Source organism: Choloepus didactylus, chromosome 19, assembly GCF_015220235.1.
Source record: "Choloepus didactylus isolate mChoDid1 chromosome 19, mChoDid1.pri, whole genome shotgun sequence".
Classification (NCBI taxonomy): Eukaryota; Metazoa; Chordata; class Mammalia; order Pilosa; family Megalonychidae; genus Choloepus; species Choloepus didactylus.
In genome coordinates this window covers 40,011,110-40,031,854 of record NC_051325.1, presented here as the reverse complement: position 1 = coordinate 40,031,854, position 20,745 = coordinate 40,011,110, and the positions used below count along the sequence as shown (strand labels likewise).

General features: G+C 49.9%; 1 protein-coding gene across 18 annotated transcripts in view; it reads right to left on the bottom strand.

The window, feature by feature from the left end:
• Positions 1 to 20,745, bottom strand: part of EPB41L1 (erythrocyte membrane protein band 4.1 like 1) — a 115,030-nt gene that overhangs the window by 32,337 nt on the left and 61,948 nt on the right. For 13 of the 18 annotated variants that reach the window (XM_037810919.1, XM_037810922.1, XM_037810924.1 and 10 more), the window contains 11 exons: positions 19,846 to 20,039; positions 18,723 to 18,887; positions 16,662 to 16,766; positions 16,030 to 16,072; positions 12,412 to 12,487; positions 9,587 to 9,805; positions 7,168 to 7,255; positions 6,411 to 6,563; positions 5,080 to 5,177; positions 4,610 to 4,785; positions 240 to 388 (listed from right to left, as the gene is read on the bottom strand). In XM_037810919.1, the coding sequence (XP_037666847.1) occupies positions 240 to 388; positions 4,610 to 4,785; positions 5,080 to 5,177; positions 6,411 to 6,563; positions 7,168 to 7,255; positions 9,587 to 9,805; positions 12,412 to 12,487; positions 16,030 to 16,072; positions 16,662 to 16,766; positions 18,723 to 18,887; positions 19,846 to 20,025 (1,452 nt within the window). In that variant the 5' untranslated portion in view covers positions 20,026 to 20,039. The remainder of the gene's footprint in view (positions 1 to 239; positions 389 to 4,609; positions 4,786 to 5,079; positions 5,178 to 6,410; positions 6,564 to 7,167; positions 7,256 to 9,586; positions 9,806 to 12,411; positions 12,488 to 16,029; positions 16,073 to 16,661; positions 16,767 to 18,722; positions 18,888 to 19,845; positions 20,040 to 20,745) is intronic. The other 5 variants (XM_037810923.1, XM_037810925.1, XM_037810928.1 and 2 more) reach the window with 1 other exon arrangement.

Sequence of the window (20,745 nt, the reverse complement as noted above, 5' to 3'; positions counted from 1 at the left end):
GGGGAAAGCAGGAAAGAGAGGATGGGAAGATGCTGGCCAGGCTGTATGCCCACCTCCCACCATGCCCCAGGAAAGCCCAGGTATAGAGCATGGCCCAAGGGTGAGGCCTTGTCCATGGTCCACCCCACAGCAAGGAGGCTAAGCCCCTGCTGGAGGCCCCTGGAGGCCAAGGCCTGGCTAGATCCAGGATCAGCCTCCTGATGCCCAGGTCAGTGGGTACGAGAAAGCCAGGCTCCTACCTTTAGCTCCCTGATCTTTGTGGGTGTCCTGACCTCTCCCTCCTCAGCCTCTGATCGCCGCCCACCAGACTCGCCATCTTCTTCCTGCTTGTCACCGTCAGGTCCTGCATCGTGGTTCTCACTGACCGAGGCTGGGCGGGAGAATTCTGCTGAAGCGGGCAGAGACGGCCAGGCGGCCATGTGAGACACCTGCCAGGGGCACCTGCAGGAGCCAGCTCAGCTGCTGACCACCCCAACTGGGCCTGCAGTGGAGCAGACTCTTGCACATCCCCAACCCACTGCCAGGCAAGGAGCCGAGGGAGGGAAGTAGCCTCCCCAAGTCCCAGCCAGTGACTGGCAGAGCTGCCTCCCAGCTCAGAGTCCCCAAGGGATTTCTACAGCTCTAGGGCCTGGGTTCACAAATCTCAAATCCATCTTTCTTGGCTGTGTGACCTTGAACGAGTTAAACAAACTCTCCAGGCTTCAATTTCCTCAACTATAAATAGTACCTCCTTAAGACAGCGAAGGTGAGGAACATATAAGCCAATGTGTGTAAATATTTATTTAGAAGAGTGGCTAGCATGGGGCAAGACTTCAACAAGTGTTGGCTCAGAAATGCTGCTCTGTTTGTGGTGGCGGTTATCCATTATGCAGAGACACACAGGTACTGTGAGATTAGCTTTTACTAATGACAGTTAAAGTCCTGAGGTTTGCAAATGATTTACCTTCCTTAAAAATCAGAGGGGATTCAAGGGATCCCTGCAAAAACATCCTGCTCACTCACTAGCATTCCAAAGTCCTTTTCTGAATGGGAAAGAAGGGGATGGAATTACAGGCTTCACACCAGGCACTGGGCGTAACCCATACTAGGCCCACAGAGTGTGTCTTGGTGGAAAAAAATGGCTAGAAAATACTGTACCAAAATTAGCAGAGCACAAATCATCCTTGGGGGTTGACCTAGATTAAAAAATATATAATTATTATCCTTTCTATTCATGCATAGTCACTTGTCAAAGTGCCTGCTAACGCATGTTATTTCATTTGATTCACCCAAAACTGTGTGTTGATGGCTAGCATGGGAATTACTATCCCTATTTTATGGAGAATAAATTGAGACCCTGAGAGGGGACAGGTCCCACAGGTCCATGAGTGATGACAAGGACCCAGGCCTCCCAGCTTAGAGTTCAGGCCTCTTCCCTTCCCCACAATGAGCTTCACCAGTGCTGGGCCAGCCTCTGCTGCCCACAAAATCTGGGCTTAATAGGCCCCCAGCATAAAAATGGAGGCTGCAGGGAGGGATGAAGAGATGGTACAGGCCCTCCTTTCCCCTTGTATAAACCTCAGCTCTCAGCCCTGTGTCCTGCGTCTACCCAAGAAGAACAAGGAGCTTCCTCAGCCCTAAATGGGTCCTTGCAAAACTGTACATCCTCGAGACTCCCATGGCCTCCGTGGTCAGGGAGTTCTGGACAGGTCTCACCTTCATTCCCCAGGAAAAGCATATTCTTTTGATTACCTGGCAAACTCATAGACATCCTTCAAAACCCTGCCCATACCTTCTCTCTCTCTCTAAGCCAACTCTTCAGATAAACTCACTGCCTCCCCCCTACATGGGACATGACTCCCAGGGGTGTAAATCTCCCTGGCAACGCGGGATGTGACTTCTGGGGATGAGCCTGGACCCAGCATCAAGGGATTGAGAGAATCTTCTTGACCAAAAGGGGGAAGTGAAATGAAACAAAAAGTTTCAGTGGCTGAGAGATTTCAAATGGAGTCAAGAGGTCACTCTGGAGGACATTCTTATGCACTATATAGGTATCCCTTTTTAGTTTTTAGAGTCTTGGAATAGCTAGAAGGAAATACCTAAAACTGTCAATCTGCAACCCAGTAACCTTGATTCTTGAAGACGATTGTATAACTATGTAGCTTACATGGTGTGAATGTGTAATTGTGAAAACCTCGCATAATATGAGTGAATGGGGATATGGGATGTTTTGTGTGTTCTTTTTCAGTTTTACTTTCATTTTATTGTTATTTTAATTTTTTTGGAGTAATGAGTATGTTCAAGTGATGATTGTGATGAATACACAGCTATATGATGATACTGTGAGCAACTGATTGCACCCTGTGGATGATTGTGTATGTGAATATATCTCAATAAAACTGCTTTAAAAAAACAAAAAACAAAAAACCTTGCCCGAAGCCCCCTTGAGGGACTGGGGAAAAATATGGAAATATTAAACCTCCCCACCTGGGAATTCCTGATAGTCTCACAAGCATCGGGAACTACCAATTTAATAGGCCAAGCCCTCACTCTTGGGGCTTGCCCTTATGAAACATAGTCCTACAAAGTAGAAGCTAAGCCTACTTATAATTATGCCTAAGAGTCACCCCCAGAGAACCTCTTTTGTTGCTTAGATGTGGTCTCTTTCTAAGACCATGTGGCAGGTGAATTCACTGCCCTCCCCTATATGGGACATGATTCCCATGAGTATAAATCTCCCTGGCAATGCAGGATATGACTCCTGGGGATGAGCCTGGACCCAGCATCGTGGGATTGAGAAAGTCTTCTAGACCAAAAGGGGGAAGAGAAATGAAACAAAATAAAGTTTCAGTGGCTGAGAGATTTCAAATAGAGTTGAGAGGTCATTCTGGAAGTTATTCTTATGCATTATATAGATATCCCTTTATAGTTTTTAGTGTATTGGAATAGCTAAAAGGAAATACATAGCTCTTAAAGTGTAATTGCGAAAACCTTGTGACTGACACTCCCTTTATCCAGTCTATGGACAGATGAATAAGGAAAGAAAGACAGAATAAATAAATGATGGGGGGATAAGGGTTATGGAATGTTTTGGGTGTTCTTTTTTAATTTTAATTTTATTCTTTTTTTTGGAAATGAAAATGTTCAAAAATTGTGGTGATGAATGCACAATACATGATGACACTGTGAACCACAGATTGTACACTTTGGATTACTATCTGGTATGTGAATATATCTCAATAAAACTACATTTTAATAAAAGTAAACAAACAAAAAATCCCTGTCCAACTGTCACTCTCTCTGCAAAGCCCTTTCTGTTCCTCCTAAATGAAATTAATCCCTTCCTCCTCAAGTCTGCACTGTATTCCATACATGCTTCTTTTATCACAAAAGTTATCCTAAATATTTTTTGTCTATGAGTCTATAAGCTTCTCAAAGGAAAGGGTCATACTTATTCACTCTAAATACCCAGCACCTAGCACAGCATCTGACACATGTTTAGCCCTCAGAAAGTGTCTGTTGAGCTGAAATAACTTGCCCAGGGGCCCCAAAGTGTTCTGGGAGTATCCAATGTTCTCTCACCCAAGTCCCCACCTCCTGCCCTTTAAGTCTCTACAGCACTAAAAGCACTCAGAATGGGTACAATTTACTGAGGTCCTACTATGTGCTAGAAGCCATTTGAGGTTTTTACAGGCATTATCTCAATTAGTTTTCCCTCTGACACAATAAAGCAGGTATTATTTATTTTACAGAAAAGGAAACAGGCTCAGGGAAGTTAAATAAGTTGCTCCAGGTCACCGTCTAGTCATTCAGATATTTATTGACATCTGTCTACGTTCAAGGAGCAGCTAGTAAGTGTCAAAGCCTAGATGGGGACTCAGGTCTGCCTAACTGAATGACTCCACTGCCCCATGTGGCTTCTTTGAGTCTGGCCGACAAACTCTAGCGTGCGTACCCTGGGGGGAGTCCTGGGCCCTGAGGGATGCTGATGTAGCGGGTCTGAGGTAGGGTCTGGGAATCATCATGTTTAACAATTTCACAGGTGATTCTGATGCAGGTGATCTGCGGACCACATCTGAGAAGCCCTGGTCAGCTTGACACAGGACAATGTGAGGCCAGTTCTCATTGACGCTAAAGGTACCCATCAGTCCAAAGAAATGGGGTCAGTGGAGAGTTCCATGTGGTTAGATGTCAACCAGCCCAGAGCCAAGTGGATCCATAAGAACAACCCCTCGGCCTCCGGCCCACATTACAGCCACCAGCTCCATGTTTGAGTCCCAGTGCACCAATCTCCAGGCATGGTGATCCGTGAATTGCTAAGCTTCTTGGGCAGGGGGCCCAGAAGACCACATGGCTGACCATGGGACCCCATAAGCTGAGATTCAGGGCTCAGAAGTCCAGAGAGTGGCAGTGTCACATCCCAAGTGGGAGTGAAGCTGCAGTCAGGGTCTAAACTACTGAGAGCTGCTCAGCAGCAGCAGTGGTCTCTACCTGCCATGTGTGGTGCAAATAAACTCATGGTGTGTCAATTCTCCACCACCATCTCCAATGCTCATTCTGCAGAACCTGGCACGGAAGCCCCCCCTACCCTACACACCACTCTTTCCCCGACCTCCAATTTGGGGCATACCTCCATCAAGGCTGCGGGACATGGTGTACCGTTTGCTGGAGGAACGCTCAAAGAAGGGTGCGGGCCGGTCGATAAGGGCGCTGGCCTGGCGGGTCTGTGCCTGGGTCCTCCCGCTATACCGGAACTTGGAGCCCATCACCAGGAAGCCCTTGGGTGGGGGCTCAGGGGACACCAGCCTGCATTGGAGGGATGGAGGTGAGGAGCAGGGATCAGACCTGCATTGCCAGGCCCAAGGCTAGACCACAGCTGGCATTTCTTCCTTCTATGCCACCAACCATGACAACTCAACAGTGGGCCAGAAGGGGAGAGGCCTGGGAAAGGAGAGGGGGGGAACACTTTCCTATAGTCCCCACTAGCTCCCAAAACACAGACATAGCGTCCATGTGTACACACACACACACACACACACACACACACACATACACAGCCTCTACCTCACCCCCACCACCCCATCCCAGGGCCAGGCTCACCGGAAGAACGTGTGATGCTCAATGCAGACCTTCCACAGTCTCTTGGCTGACCGGTGGTTTGGGAGCTTAAAACCAATTGTGCTCTCGAACTGCTCATACTAGAAAACCAAAAAGGGTGGGTTAGACCCAAGGCCGGGGCTCAGGCTCCCCACCAGTCCATTCTTCTGAACCTCTTCTCAGGTATGTGTTGACTTTGGCATGTTCATTCAATCAATAAAGGTGACTGAGCCTTTTCACTGTGACAGACCCAGTGCTAAGCACTGGAGGCACCCTGGTGACCAAAACAAACACTCTAGGGAGGAGTCTCAGGCAATAAATAAACAGGCAAGAAAATTTCAGATACTGATAAGGGTTATGGAGAAAATGAACTGGGTGATGTGCAGAGAGTAACCGGGGCAGGCATGGCAGTAGGGTGCTCTTTCAGAAAGGGCAATCAGGATGCGCCCTCCAAAAAGGTGATCTTTGCGCTAAGACGGAAGGATGAAGGGGGGATCCAGCTGTGCGGGAAGTCAGGGAAGAGATTCAGGTAGAGGGAACAGCAAGTGCAAAGGGCTCAAGGAGGGAAAGAGCTTGGCTTATTCAAGGATCTTAAAGAAGGCCAGAGCTGGAGTGCACTGGGCATGGGGTCGCAGGGCAAGAGGTTAGTGGGACAGGTAGGTGACCAAGGAATGGGTTTGAACTTTAGCCCAAAAGCTAAAGACAGCTCCCAAAAGGTTTAAGCAAGGAGTGATGATGGGGTGGTTTGACATGGTCAGATTTAAGTTACTTTTAAGATCCTGTTAGCAGCCATGAGGAAGATGGCCTGGAGCATTAATGGGGGCAGGGAGACCCAGGAGAAGGACTTTGAACAGAAGCAGGTATGAGACAGTGGAAAGGGAGGGAAACAGATGGGTTCACATTTATTCTGCAAGTAGAACCAAATGGGCTTTGGATGAGTGAGATGTGGAGGTTGAAGGAGAAGAGAGATATGGACAGATACATGTTTGTACATATGTATGTCCTTGTGTGGGTAATCATATGTGTGTACATTAGTCTGGGTACATACTTGAATATACGCATGTAAACAAATACATGGACGTGGACATGTATTCACTCATCTGTGTAACCTGAACACATGGGGTTATCATTATTATTTATGCCCTCGTGTATGTGTGAGTTTGTGTGTGTGTGTTTGCATGGACACACCTAAGGCATGAAGTCTACATAGAGAGTCACGGCAGGAGAAGGATTTCTCCCTACCCAGAACCCCAGCACCCCTTCTCCCAGCTGCCAGGGTCCAGCCTGTCCTCCTGAAACCTGGTGGGGAGGAGGGGTTCTCAAGGCAGGCTCACCTCCCCAGGCCGGATCTTGATATAGAAGTTACTCCTCTTGTAGGAGATCTTGAGAATCTTGGGCCAGGCAAAGCGGTTGATTCTCAGCCGGTCCCGGTAGATGAGCAGGCCGTTGGCACAGACGCCCAACATGATGTCGATGCCCTCAGAATCCTGCATGAAAAAGAACCATGGGATGAGGGCCCAGGACCACCCACCCCCAAAATCCCTCCCTAAGCACTGCTTCTAATGAGCCCTCTGGAAAAGGGCTTGAGCCCCCCCGTTACAGTCCCGTTGACACATTTCTCACCTAGTCATTCAGTCACCCACTCATTCATTTAGTTATTTATTAATCTCAGGCACTCATTTGATCATTTATTCTGTTAATCACTGGATCATTCATTCTTCCAACAAATATTTAGTGGTACATCCCCATGCCAGGTCAAGTGCTAAGTGCCAGGAACAGAGAAGCAAATGAAGGCCTATGTCTTTCCCTCAGAATGCTCCCAAGCCAGTGGCACAAGCATTAGTAAACACAGTTCATTACTAAACAGAATACAAGGAGGAAACGATAAAGATCATGGGAAAATAAAGGGTTATGGAACTTCTAGGAATGAGAGATAACAACCAAGAAGGCTTTAAGTTGGAGGTAACAGGATCTGGCACACTAAGTCTCCTGAAAAGACCTGATATTCATCAGGGGCACCACCCAGACCCCAGGAGAACGCTGGGACCCTCGAGCACATGGGCCAGCTCCTGACCCAGCTGCCAGCGGTACCTTTGCATGGTGCAGGTCTACCCCGTACATGGAAAGCTTCTTGGCATTCTCCAGAAAGTGAATTTCAGCTTCTCCTGGGGTCATGCCCCTGAGGGAAAGAAAGCAATCACAGGTGGACACGGGAAAGGCCCAGGCCTGAGCCCTGCTGGCTGAGGGTGGCTGCGAACAGAACCCGTGATTCTAGGAGGACAAATATTCTGGAGTGGGTGTGTGGTTGGATCTCATTTGAGTCCCTCTCTTCTGCCCTCAGTGCAGGATTAGGTACCCGCAGCTCTTCCTTCAGTCCATCCAACCCCCACCTTCTTCCAAAGCTCAGGGCCAGTCTTGTTTCCTCCAGGAAACATTCAAGGGCTGAGCTGGAAGTTGAGATTTCTGCCTCACTCTGCCACTGAGTTAAGTGTGAGCCATAAATTCTGCTTCACCATGACTGTGATATCACTGTTAAAGATACTGTTCATTTTAATTACCCAGATGCTCCTAACTTACTACCCATATAGGATACTACCTCTGAATTTAGATTCAGAAACCACTTAATCTCCCTGGAGGAACAGGTGCATGGTCTCCTTTCTGAAAAGATGAGTTATATAAGTTATCAAGTTCTTTCTTTGCTTTGGCTGCCAGGAAACTGAGAGGAAATTTTACACTTAGTCACAGCTAACATTTACTGAGTGCTACATACTATTTTTTGTTCATTGAATCTTCATAACAACCCCATGAGGTAGGTATCATTATCATTCCCATTTTACAGATGAGGAAACTATGGTACAGAGATGGCATGCTACTGTTAAGCAGCAGCATCATGATTTCAATCCAGACAATGTGACTGCAGAGTTTGTGCTCTTAACCATTTCACTACATCTGTCTCCTATTCTCTGGGCAGTTTCCTCTAGCCTAACTCACTGAGTTTTTCTGTGACAGCTAGATACTAGATGCCAATGTGCTCTAAGTCAAAAGAGCTGAACAAATTAAAGGGATGGCCGCTGGCATTTCTCCAGCCCATACTTATCTGAACTTCTTTCTGTGAAGTATTATAACTCTAGCAAATCCCTAACATATCTCACCATCTTGGACAGGAATGACAAATAGATAGCAGGCAGGCCACCACTCCCTATTCCAGGCCCAGGTGGACATTACTAACCAGCTGAATGGTCCCAGTGTCCTATTCAACACAATCCTCTAGCAGACACTTCTAACCAGTCAGAGTTGGCCTGAGAGGCCATCGCACGCCAAGAGGCTTTCTTCCCCAAGCCCGTGGTCCCTCCACAATCTGGCCCTGGCCCTCCTCTCCAAAAGCAGCCCACAGGACCCAACCCACCCCATTCCCTCCATCCTCATTAGCAATGAGAAAATACCACCAAACCACTTCCCACATGTACAGCACTTTATAGTTTATTATACACTTTCACAACATTTATCGACTTGGAACCCTAAAACAACCCTGGACTTAGAGCCCAAAGCAACTTTAAGCTTTAAAGGACCCCAGAGAACACTTAGTTCCAGGGGTTCCTCCCCAGGGGATGGTATGTCTTTCACAGCAGACATTTGGAAATGTCTGTGGGGTGGGGGTGGGGGGAGAGTTCATTTTGGTCGTTAAAGTGACCGAGAAGGTGTTAATGGACATTTAATGATTGTGGTCCATGAGTGCTAAACATCCTGCACAATGAAGAATTGTCTTTCCCCAAATACCAAGGGTTGAGAAATGCTACTATCTCAGCCAGTACACACACAGGCGGGAAGTAGGCCTCAGATAGGTTAAGTAACCAGCCCTCAGTCACATATCTAGCTAATTATCTTCTAACTCCTGAACAAGACACTTTCTGTTATGCAATCAACCATCAACCCCTCAACTGACAGATAGCAACAGTAATAGCCAACACATAGTGCGCCTTTAATATGTGCCATTTAGTCCTCTCGACAACCCTATGAGACAGGTTTTACTGGTACCCACCCTGTACAGATGAGGAAATTAAAGCATAGGGATGTGAAATGACCTACCCAAGAGGCCCTGGTTAGAAAGTATCAAGGCCAGAATTTGAACCTAGGCAGTCTGGCTTTACAGTCCAAACTCTTGAACTTTATGCCCAGATCTAGACATCAGGACACTTAGCCAAGGATGCACAATAGATATTATTATCTCCAGATTGCAGATAAAGAAATATTCTCAGAGGTCAAGGACAGGGAATTATCACACCCATACAGGAACTCAAGAATCTGAGGCCCAAAGAGGTCATTTAAGGTCACACAGCTAGTTACTGTCATTCCTATTTGTCAGATATTCAGTGGGATGGGGTGATTTGCTCTTAGACACCCTCAAGTCAGGGGCTGGGCCAGGAGGGGTACCTATGTCACAGCAGCTAGGGACCCAAGGCCTTCAGGCCTGTGAAGAAGGTTCTAGCCTCCCTGGGATAAGGCCTCGCACCTGTAGGTCTTATGCAGCTCCATGATCCTCTCCTCCAGCTCTCGGGTCTGGTTAGGGGCGAAGCGGAGCTCACTGACGTAGTTGCCCACATGCTCCTCGGCATCGTAGTCGCCCAGCTCAGCCTGCACAGCGTAGGAGCCCAACAGGGCATGTGTGACAAAGGAGCACGGCAGCCGGCCTGTGATGATATCTGCTCGCAGCTGCAGGCACAGGTAGTATCTGGCGACAGGGGAGAGCGGACAGTGGGCACGGGCCCCCTCCCTTCCTAGAATCTCCCAAAGCTCGGGTGCCCGTTAACCCATTAGAACCGACTGCACCCAGCTCAGTAGAAAAGAAATGTCACCAGACATGGGAATTTCATATATTGAGAAGTTGCATGTGTGCCATGAAATGCTTTTGCAACGTTTCACGTGACTTCAAGCCTTTTTGTTGAATTTTTAATTTGAGGGGTTTTTCCTACTCAGGGAGCATTTTAAATGTCTAACTCATTTTCAGCTAAATGGGACTTTGCTGGTTTGCCCATTTTTTAAAAATTTTACTTCTTTTAAATTATATAATGTATTCTCATTGTTTAAAAAAAAAAAAAAAAAGCATACTTTAGAGATAACTTTGGATTTCCTCATCATGTCCACTCTCATTCCCACTACCATCCCCAGAAGTCACCACTTTTACCATGTGTGTTCTAGACCTCTTTTCCTCTGTGGACATACAGAAATGTATGTAGTTTTGATTTATGTGTCTTGTAACATGTAAGTGGTTCCGAATGGTACATCTGATTCCACAGTTTGCTTTTTCACACCCGACCACGTGCCTTAGAGCCGTTCCCATGTCAGCACATGTGGTGCCACCTCATTCCTTTGAACTCCGGCACTGTATTCCCCAGCCCCGGTGGGCCTGTTTACCAAAGCTTTTCCAAAAGCTTTTTAATTTTGCTTCCAGCTCTAAGTGAATTGTCCAAATACAAATTAGTTTAAAAGAAACATTTCCAACCACCAGGTCATGATTTTTTATAACTTTTACACACACTTTGATGATTTTACAATTTTAAGGACCATTTCAAAGCATTTTTATTGCTTTTTCCGTTCCTTTGTATTAAAAAAAAGTTTCAGTTCATTGTCAGCCAGTGATGTCTCCTTGCCCATTTCGCTCTGCGTCACCATTTTTTTTCAACTGCCTATTTCTTTTCCTTTTAAGTGGCTTTTACTTGGCATAATTTTTACTGCTCCGTGACATTATTTTACAGTCACAATTGAAGCTCTGGCAAAAAGTACATGCAGTGTTGTGTGTGCTCAAGACAAGATGTTGGCTCAGAATTAACAGCAGCAGATCAAATATTCCAGGCATTGGTCTGGGCCTTATGGGCATATTGCTCAAAAGTCTAAAAATTCAGCAATCACTACCAAACACTCTGATCAATCTTTCATTTCAATCAATTTGTCATTCTGACCAATTTATTTTTAGCCAAACTATTTTCGACTATATCAGCTGCCACCAACACCTCATCCCCCTGGAGCTGCTTATGCTGGGCAGGAGTTAACTTTCCTCCTTGTGCCTCTGGAAGCCTGATGCCCAAGGACTGGCACAAAGAAAGGCACCATGGACAAGACCACAGCTACTCATGCAGCTGCCCCGGAGACCAGGGGCCAGGGGGCTGAGCTGGTCTCAAGCTCTGGGCCCTCTTGGGAAAGATGTTTCACATTCTGCTGCTGCCACTTGGCCCCAAGCTCATGACCTCAGGGCTTAGAGCAGGGCTAATAAGGCAAAGGGGACATCTGCCTTATTTTCCAAGGCCAGAGTTGGCATCTTGACCTTGGCTGGTTGCCTGGCAAACAGGCAGCACTCAGAGGAACCAAGCAGTGGGGAGTGGCTGGCACAGCAGGTGCAGGAACAGTCCGAGTCCACATCTTATTGCTGGTGGGTGTGGGCATGTCAGGCCCACCACGTGGATGACACGATCCCAAGAAACCAAGATGCGAGCCTATCTCTTTGGAAGGGACTTGGATAAAGAGAATGCCCTCATCCTGGTGGTTTCCAGAGGCAGAACAAGCCCCCCTGGAATCTCCCACCCTGCGGGATGTTTCAGTCCCTCCCCAGGACCAAGCCTTTGCACAGCCCGTGTGCACCCTTCTGATCTCTCAGGTCACCTATGGACTGGCCCTGAGGCACCACAATACTGTTCACACAACTCGTGCTCACCCCGCAGCCCGGGCTGGCCTTCATGGGTTTCACACACCCCATCTGACCTCCACGTGCCTGATGTGTGCACCGAGCGCCTGCGGGACCACACCTCCACAGACAAAGGCACCCAGCCACTCCCCCCACAGCCCCAAAGCTGCACAGCAGTGGCCCACCCAGCTTCGTCAGCCTTCAGGTGGGTTTGGCTTGTCTCACCCAGCGATGGCCCATACAATGTTTTTTTGAAAGTTTGAGCTAGTTGCCAACATTCTTAAATTATGGTTTTCCATTCCCAAATCTCTCTAGCTTCCCTTCACCGATCCGACCCCGTTCCCACAGGGCAGTGATGGCCAGGAACCAGAGAGCAGCTGTTTCAGATGAGAGTCTGTGCTCTCAGATTCACATTGAGCCCCACTGCTCCCTGTGATACCTCCTCCCCCAAGGTCAAGGGTCGGCTGCCTTTGACCACTGTGTGTGCCTCACGGTTTCTCCTGCAGTGGGCCTGTTCCCCGTGATGCTGCCTGCTGACCTCAGCAGGCACCTGAGCCTGGACGGCTGCCCTATACTACCCTGGGTCTCCCAGGGCCAGCCGTCCTCATCCATGGTCCCGCACGGCCAGCACGCCTGCCCCCTCCCTCCACAACGCTCACCTTGTGATGTCTTCTGTCAGCTGGGCAGGGTCAGGGGGGTAGAACTTGACCGTGAAGGCAAAATTCCAGGGGCTGCCTGAGAGAACATAGGGGGAGATCAGAGAGTCCCACACTCAGTGGGTGGCCCAAACACACCATCCTATGGGCAATTTTTCAAAGTCTTCTGTTTATAACCTCAGGACAATTCAATCAGGGAGGCTAGGCTGGAACATTATCTCCATTTCACAGATGAGATGCCTGAGGCCCAGGTTAAGAGAAGGTATTAAGAAAACTAACATTGCCTGCCAGGCAAACTGTTAATCGCTTTACTTCACTAAACCTCACAACGGCCCTATGAGTAAGTCCTATGATTATCCCCATTTTGCAGATGAGGACACTGATGCCCAGAAGGTAAAGTGGCCAGTCTGTGGTCCCTCAGCCAGGAGGCAGCGATGTGGGGTTCGAGCCCCAGCCGCTTGGCTCCAGAGCCCATGCTCCTTCCCCTATGCCAAAGTCTAAGTCATAGGATGTCAATGGGAAGAAAAGAAGTCTGGAAAGTGACACATTAAACAGGTTTCCAATTTTGGAGTCTCAGCGACCCCACTCTGCTACTGTGCATTGCAACTCTTTAAGGGAGGCACAGCGTTCAAGAGTTTCCAAAACATATTTGATCTGCTACATCCTTTTCCCAGAGCACGTAGTCCTCGTTGGAACATGTTTTGGAAAACACGGTCCTACACCATGTCAACTTTTTCTCAGGTGGCAGAACTGGACTATAAAAGAGCCTAAAAAGCAAAACTGATGGGCCAAAAGAAACAAAAGGATATTATACAGGGATATATTCTGCATTTAGACATGAAAAATCAGCAGTACATGTACAGGAAGGTACAGATAGGAATAAAGGCTGAGGTTTTCACTGGAACCAGCTGTGAAAGCCAAGAAAAGGGGCTGGGGGGATGAGACCTTGGGCAAAATTAAAGAAAGCCCCCAATCCAAGGTAAGAAACCCCCACCCAACTCCACCATGGTCAGACCACCCTTGGGCCCTGGAACATTCAAAAAAGGCCCGACTAAGGCAGGCCCACCCAGGGCAGGGCGGTCCGAGGTCATGCAGGGTCTGGAGGCCATGCCTTCCCTGCTGTCCTTGTCCCTGTGGACCTCGAGCTGTCTCGAGGTGAATATTTACTCAGTGCACATGCACTTAATAGGAATTGAATCTTCATTATCATCACAAGGTAGGTTTCCCCTTTTGTACCTGAAGATTCCGGGAGGTGGGGTCCCTCTCCTGGGCCCCCTCAGCTGGTCAGAGGCAGAGGACAGGGACCCAAACCCTGCTCATCTGACCCCAGGCCCCAGGCGTGAGACCACAACTGACTTCTTGGAAAAAGCAGCCTCAAAGCGGAAATGCTTAACTGTACAGAGAACAGGGGATGATAGAAAGTTTTGGTAATGGATGGCGGTAATGGTAGCACAGTAGTGTGAACATCATTAACTGCAAGGAATTATATATTCGAATATGGTGAAAAGGGGACATTTTAAGTTATTATATATGTTACTAGAATAAAAAATTAAAAAAAAAAATCTATAGGATGGTACAACACAAGTAGTGAACCCAAAGGGAAACCATGGACTATAGTTAATAGTACAATTATAAAACTGCTTTCATCAACTGTAACAAATGTACCACACTAATGCAAGGAGTTAATAATGGGGTGGTATATGGAAATCCTGTATTTTATGCCTGATTTTTCTGTAAACCTATAATTCCTCTAATAAAAATAAATAAATAAAAAGCAGCCTCAGAGGGGAAATGATCACTATCTCAGAAATAAATAATAATAATAATAATAATAGCTAATAAATATGTAGTGTTGCTGCATACAAGCCCTGTTCTTGCGGTTGTCCGTATAATAACTCATTTAATCCTCACAACAGCCCTAAGGGTAAGTGCTGTCATTACCCCATTTACCAAGGAGGAAACTGAGGCAGAGAACAGCTAAATAGCACAAGGAGGAGTGGAGGAGCCAGGATTCAAACCCTGGCAGTCTGGCCCCAGCACCTGTCCTCTGCACCACCATACCATCGTTCAGGGGAGTGAGAGGAAAAAACATCTACTGAGCAGCCCCTGTGAGTCGGGCACCATCCACACACATGTCCTTTAACCAGGTCCCAACCCACCGAAGAGACGTAGGGGCCCAGAGAGGTGGAGGCCTTGCCCAGGACACTAGGACTCATGGTGCCACTTTCAAAAGCCTGAGAGGCTGTCACAAAGACAACAGGGGCTCCAGGAGGCAGAAGCAGGATGAAAGGGTGGACATTTCGCAGGTGGGGAGAGGGTCTGCAGCTCCTCTCAAGGAGCTACTTGCTAAGGGCCAGGGCTGCTCCCCAATGACCTGAGGTGGCCCAGGAGGAGGGAGCCCTTGCAGGCCTGGGCTGCGCAAAGAGGGGCTGGGGGGATAGCAGGACTGACACCCTGCCAAAGCCCTACGATTCTGTTCAGCCTCTTCTCTTTACCAAGCTCCTGGTCCTTCCCCAATACACTCAGTGGCCTGCAGGTGTCCTGATTCTTTCAGGCGTGAGAAGCAGGCCTCCCAGCTGGGCTGGGGCCCCTGGGTGACAGGCTGAAGCCCAGGCCCAGGACCCTGTCAGCCTTCAGAGGGGCACGCTCTGTCTGAGCGCCTGCCTCTTTGTCTCCAACTGACCGGAACTACAGGAAGAATTCCTCGAGCCCCCTCCCGCAGAGTCAGCTGGCATCCCTGGGCCCAGCTGCCTGCTGTCATGGCAACAGGCTCAGCTACAGCTTTCCAGCCAGGGACCAGGGAGTCTAGGGGAGACCAGCCACAGTCAAGGGGGAGGGGCCCCCAGCAGAGGCATTTCTGCCTCTAGCCTCCAGGTCTCTACCTCCCATAGACCCCCTTGCTAAGGCTACCTAACCCCCATTCTGCCGTTTGAAAGCTGCCCCGCTCCCACCCCCACATATCCTTTCACTCTGGGACCCAAGATAGGTCATTAACCTGTTCATCTGTCTTCCTACCAGGCCTAGAAAAGAGAGCAGGAAGGTGTTGGGAGGCCAGGGCCCAAGGCCCAAGTCTGCCAGTATTTCACTCTGTGACCGCAGGCAAATGACAGCCTCTCTCTGGGCCTCGGTCATCCCATCTTTAAATATAGGAATTGGCCAAGATCAGGGGGTGGGAACAGCTTTCGCCTGACATTCTAACACCCATTTGTGGGAACAGCTCAGACCACTGCGTGGAACAGGATGCTGAGTCCAAGAAGAGTCACTGATTATGATGTCGGCCTTGGCCCTGGATGGCAGAGCGGTTGTTTTCAGGCCACCTGCTTGTACCCTTGTCCTAGATGATTCTGCAAGCCCCCCTAAGGCTAACATCCTGAATGAGTCTTATGATGCCTCTGCTAACTCGCTATGTGCCTCTGGACAGTCATGCCTCTTCTCTGGGCCTCACGCTCCTCATCCACAGAACAGTGGTAACTAGGAACCCCTGCCCAGTCTTCCCCAGGGCACGGCCTGCAGAGCAAATGGACTGTGGGTCGGAACACGCCTTCCGAAGTAGGACGGCCCTCGTGGCCTGGAGCCCAGCCCACCCCACCACCACATCCCCAGACCCAGCAAGCTGCTCACTCCGGATCTGCTTCTTGATCTCCTTGGAGGGGTCCAGCCAGTTCTGAAAGAGAAGATGAGCTCTTAGAGGGAAGATGGGGAAGAGGGTCTGGGCAGGGCTAGGAAAGAGAAACTTCCAGAAACACCCTCCCTTGGCTAAGCTTTTCAGTCCCTTTCTCTTGGGAATGGGAAGTGGGGGGAACGAGACCTGGTTTCACCACAGGACTTGGCAGCCAGCTCCCAGGGGCTGGCATTGCATGGAGACAGGTAAGGTGAACAGATGATGTGGCCACAGTGGAATGGATGGGAAGGCGGAAACTTAGGCAAGAGGCTCCCAAGGGAGGGGAAGAGGTGCCAGCAACTCAAATGGCCATGCCTCAGGTATCCAAATAACCATCTGTAGGTGACTTGTGGGTCACCAAGAAAAGAAGTAACAGCCATGAGGAGTAGACTGGGAAGGGAGGCAGAGAACTAAAGGTGTGATAGAACTAGCTGAAACCTAGGGACGTGTAAATCCTCCGTTAGGTTATCAATGAAGACCTGAGGACCGATGGAAGCCATGGGATGTCCAGGGCCATGGGGGTCTTAGGGAGGAGGTCTAAACTCCGACCCCGCAGGCCTCCCCTCCCAGCCCTGCTCCCCAGTCCCGGTACCTTCTGGCTGTCGGCATCACAGAAGGTCAAGCCAAAGTAGTCCTTCTCCAGGAGGTTGAGGTGCTCACACACCAGGTCAAACAGCACCTGGCCCCGGCCATGTTTCTGGAGAGGAAAACAAAGCTGTTGTGAGGCCGAAACACACCTCAGGGATTGGGGGATACTCCAGGCTCCAACAGGACAACTCGAAAAAACCCCAAGAGCCTTTCAGGTTCTAGAAAGGACCTTAGCACTCCTGCCACCTCTAGCTCTGCTCTCCAAGCACAAAGGGATCTGGGGGGATGACAGTAATACCCAGCTCATTGACTGAACTTTCCCCAAGCCCTGTTGGGGCCCTTCCAGACTTTGAACTTGGTTGGGGGGAAGTAAGTTGGGGTTGAGTATGGACAATGATTGATTTCTCCCTCCTCCATAGCAATTACAGCAGGCAATTTAGACCCAAGGGACTGAAAACCAAAAATCCCAAGCTTTGGGTGTGAGAGGAAGAGAAGATCCCCTTGAAAAAGGAGAGAAGGGGCAGGGGGAGATAGGGAGGGCCTGAGGCTCAGGGTCATGGTGTGACTCGTCTTTCCACAGCCCCTCCCCTTACACCAAGTCCCAGTCTAGAGTACCTCCTCCTGCCTGGGTGGCAAGTGGGATGATACAGAGGCTCATGGGACCCAAATCAGCCTCAGCCGGAAAGTAGAGAGCTACCTTCTCCCCCCACCCCGTCCCATAACCAGGCTTTCTTCCGCTCTGAATCACCGTCCCATCCCAAGGATCCAGAATGGCAAAGCCCAGAACCCAGCTGGGTACTCCAAACCCACCCATAAAGGGATGACAGGGCAGGGGGAATGCGAGGGAGTTGCTACCCAAAGGTGCAGGGGGCTGCAGAGAGAGAGGGAGGTCCCGCAAGGTTTGGCTGAATCACTGGGGGCCCAGGACCAGGACTGGCTGTGGAGAGAAGTTTCCAAAAGTCAAGGGATTCCTGATCCTGGAATAATCCAACAGAGGGGGTGAACCTGGCCTCTGCCAAATTTTCCACCCTCTCTGAGTCCAGGCTGAAACAGTATCTTGTGTGGATAGGAAAGAAGGAAGGAGGTATTACTGTCTTTTGCCCAGGAGTAGAGTATGGAAGGTATTCCTGGAACCCTTCTATTGGAAGAACTAAACATTTCTCTTACAAAGCCTGCAGAGAAGAGGGACTCAGCCTTCCAGGCTTCAGAGGTAATAAATCACAAACTTGAAAAATGGCATGGGGGAGAAACGGAAGAGGCTCCGATAAATCTCAGTAGTGATACCACCCTCTGGACTCTTGCACACACGTGGAGAAGGTCCAGGAATGGCGCCCAGGCTGGAATGGAACCTCTAAGGGAAGCAGAGCTCACAGAGGGGGGAAGCATGGCTTCAGATTTATGGTGTGAGTCTGAGCCTACACAAGAGAGGGAACCACTAAATGTGGGGACAGGATGGCCAGCCCCAGAGAAGACGCCCTGCCTTGCTACCCACTGTGGGGCAGGGCCGTCTTACAGGGGCTTCTGCACAGCCTGGGTCCTTCCAGTGGGCTGCCTCCTTATACCTGGACAATGCACTTATCGTGGATCCCTCAGGTGAATAATTTGGCCTGGAGACCAGAGGTCCCTGGACATAGGTAGTTTATGGGGCTCGTGAGGAAGGGAGGATCTCTCTCCACCCAATAAAGAAAATGAGTCTAGTTTAAACACCAGTCTCTGCTGGGAGAGACAGAAAAGCCCAGTTCCTAGGCCTACCAGCTGCAGATCAGCACGTGGATGGTGGCAAGCTTGCCAATGTACAGCCACCCTGAGAAGCCTCTCTCTGACACCAGCCCTGTGCCTCGTCTAATTCTATTTGCAATCATAACTTCCCTCTCTGGGCCTCAGTGCCACCATCTGCACAAGGGAGCGCTGGGCCAGGTCATCTCTACGGGATCCTGTAGTCAGTCCAGGGCTTCATGAAGAACGGCACCCTCTGGGCTTGGCCAGGCCGTGTGCACACAGAAGCCTGCCCTGGCCCTCTGAGGCTGGCCAGGGATGGGGCAGATGGTGCTAGGCACTCCCCTACCTCCACCTCACACTCATACTCAGAGGCATCGAGCAGAGTGACCCGGCAGATGGCACTCTTGTATTTCTTGGCAATCTTCTGGGGTGATTTCTGGGCCTTGCTGGGCGTGGTCCTCTCTGACAGGCCATCGGCCTCACCATAATCCTTCTCCTCCATGTCTAGGCTCTGTAGGTCCAACCAAGGGAAGAGTTTGGTCAGTGAGTTTGAAGCCATGGCCTTTCATACAAACAAGAGGCAGTAAGAAGGCAGCTAGGGCTAAGAGGGTCCCCCGAATGAGAGCCACTGGCCTATTCCACAAAGCCCCCCGGTGACCAGATCACCAGGTCTGTGGTTGGTGTGTACAGAAGGCAGGAGCACCTTGGGTGTGCAATGGGGTGGACTCATGGCAGGGGGCCCACTTCTTACCATCAGGCTACCCCCACTGTGTGCAGCCTCTGCAGGTGGGGAGCACCCCATAAAACCAGTGGCTAGAACTGTCTGGTCTCCCTTGAATGGTGTGTGAGTTCTCTGAACCTCCATCTTGTATCCTCCTCCACTGCCACTGGGTTTAGACTGGGTCTAGGCTGGGAGCTTGTGGACTGACCTAATGGAGGGGAGTCCGGGGCCCTGCCAGCCAGTCCTAACTCTGCCACTGCTCCCTCAAAGTTCCTGCCCCTCTCTGAGCCTATCATGAGTTAAGGGAGACAGACTACTAGATGATTTCTCAAATCCCTTGTGGCTTCAAGGTGATAGATTTGGCTCTTGGTTTATGCTGGGCTTGCCCAGCTCTAGAATGGATATGCTCAAGGGGTAGGAAAATAAAGGTGAAAGAACATGGATTTTAGAAACCATCTCTGTCACTTTATGGCAACGTGATTTTGGGTAGCTCACATCATCTTCCTGAGCCTCAGTTTCCCCAAGTGTAAATGGGGAAATTAACTGTTACCTTTTAAGTTTGGGAGATTTAAATAGTGCTGAGCTCAGCATGTCACAGACCATTCCTAAACCTTAGTTCCCTCCTCCCTGCCCTCCTGATGAAACCCTGGGGCCCTGTGACCTGGCCCTGGCAGGGCAGGAAGAGGGATGCCCCCGGCGAGCATGCCCTGACTGGGCCTGCCGTGGGACTGCGTTTCTGGCCACACACCTGTTCAGCAGGCCGCGTGTCCTGCTGGGGCGGATGCTTCTCATTGGAGTTGGCCTCTGGATGGCCGTGGCCTGCGGGGGTCACGGGGGTGGTTACAGCAGCGGCCGCCTCGGGGGGCTGCTGCGGGGCCTCCTCCTGAGCCTTCTTCACCTCAGAATCGGGGCCTGTCTCTGTTGTCATGGTGACCAGCACGCCTGCAGAGCATGAAGGAGAGCATGTGACAGGGCAGAGGGACAGCGATGGCATGACAGGGTGAGAGGGGCAGGAACCACACACGGAGAGAGACAGATGGAGACGAATGGGTAAAGGGCCACAGACAGAAGGAAGGAAGGAGGGAGGAGGGACAGAGGAAGTGGGGCTAGGGAGAGAGTCCCAGAAGGGAGGAGTTAGTGACAGCAACCAAGGGTCCAGGCCTGGAATCTGGGCCCTTCCTAGGGACAATGAAAGTGTCCCCAGTGAGCTCCACTCCCAGGCGCACAAGGGGCAGCCAGTGAGCATCTCCAGGCAGGGCCTGCGCCCAGGCCGTCTCTACAACCACAGCCCCAGCACAGAGCAGCCTCTCAGTAAACCCCAGAAGAACAAAATGCAACCAAGAGAGCAGAGCCCTGGGCTCCAGGCCCTTTCTGCAGCAAACCTGGGCAAACCTCCCATGCCAAACCTCGAGAACTGCTGCCCCACTGACTTCACGGGGATGCTGTAGGGTAGATCCAAAGGGACAGTGACAGGAAGGTGCCTTTTTAAAAACATACAACTCCAATGATGGAAACGTCAGGAGAAGTGGGCTCCAGCCCTGGTTCTGCCACAAATGGGTAGCCATGCTGCTTCACCTCTCTTGGGACTTACCCAAAAAGTGAGGCACTTAGAGAAATTATCTCTGGAACAGGCTAGTCTTATCATTTT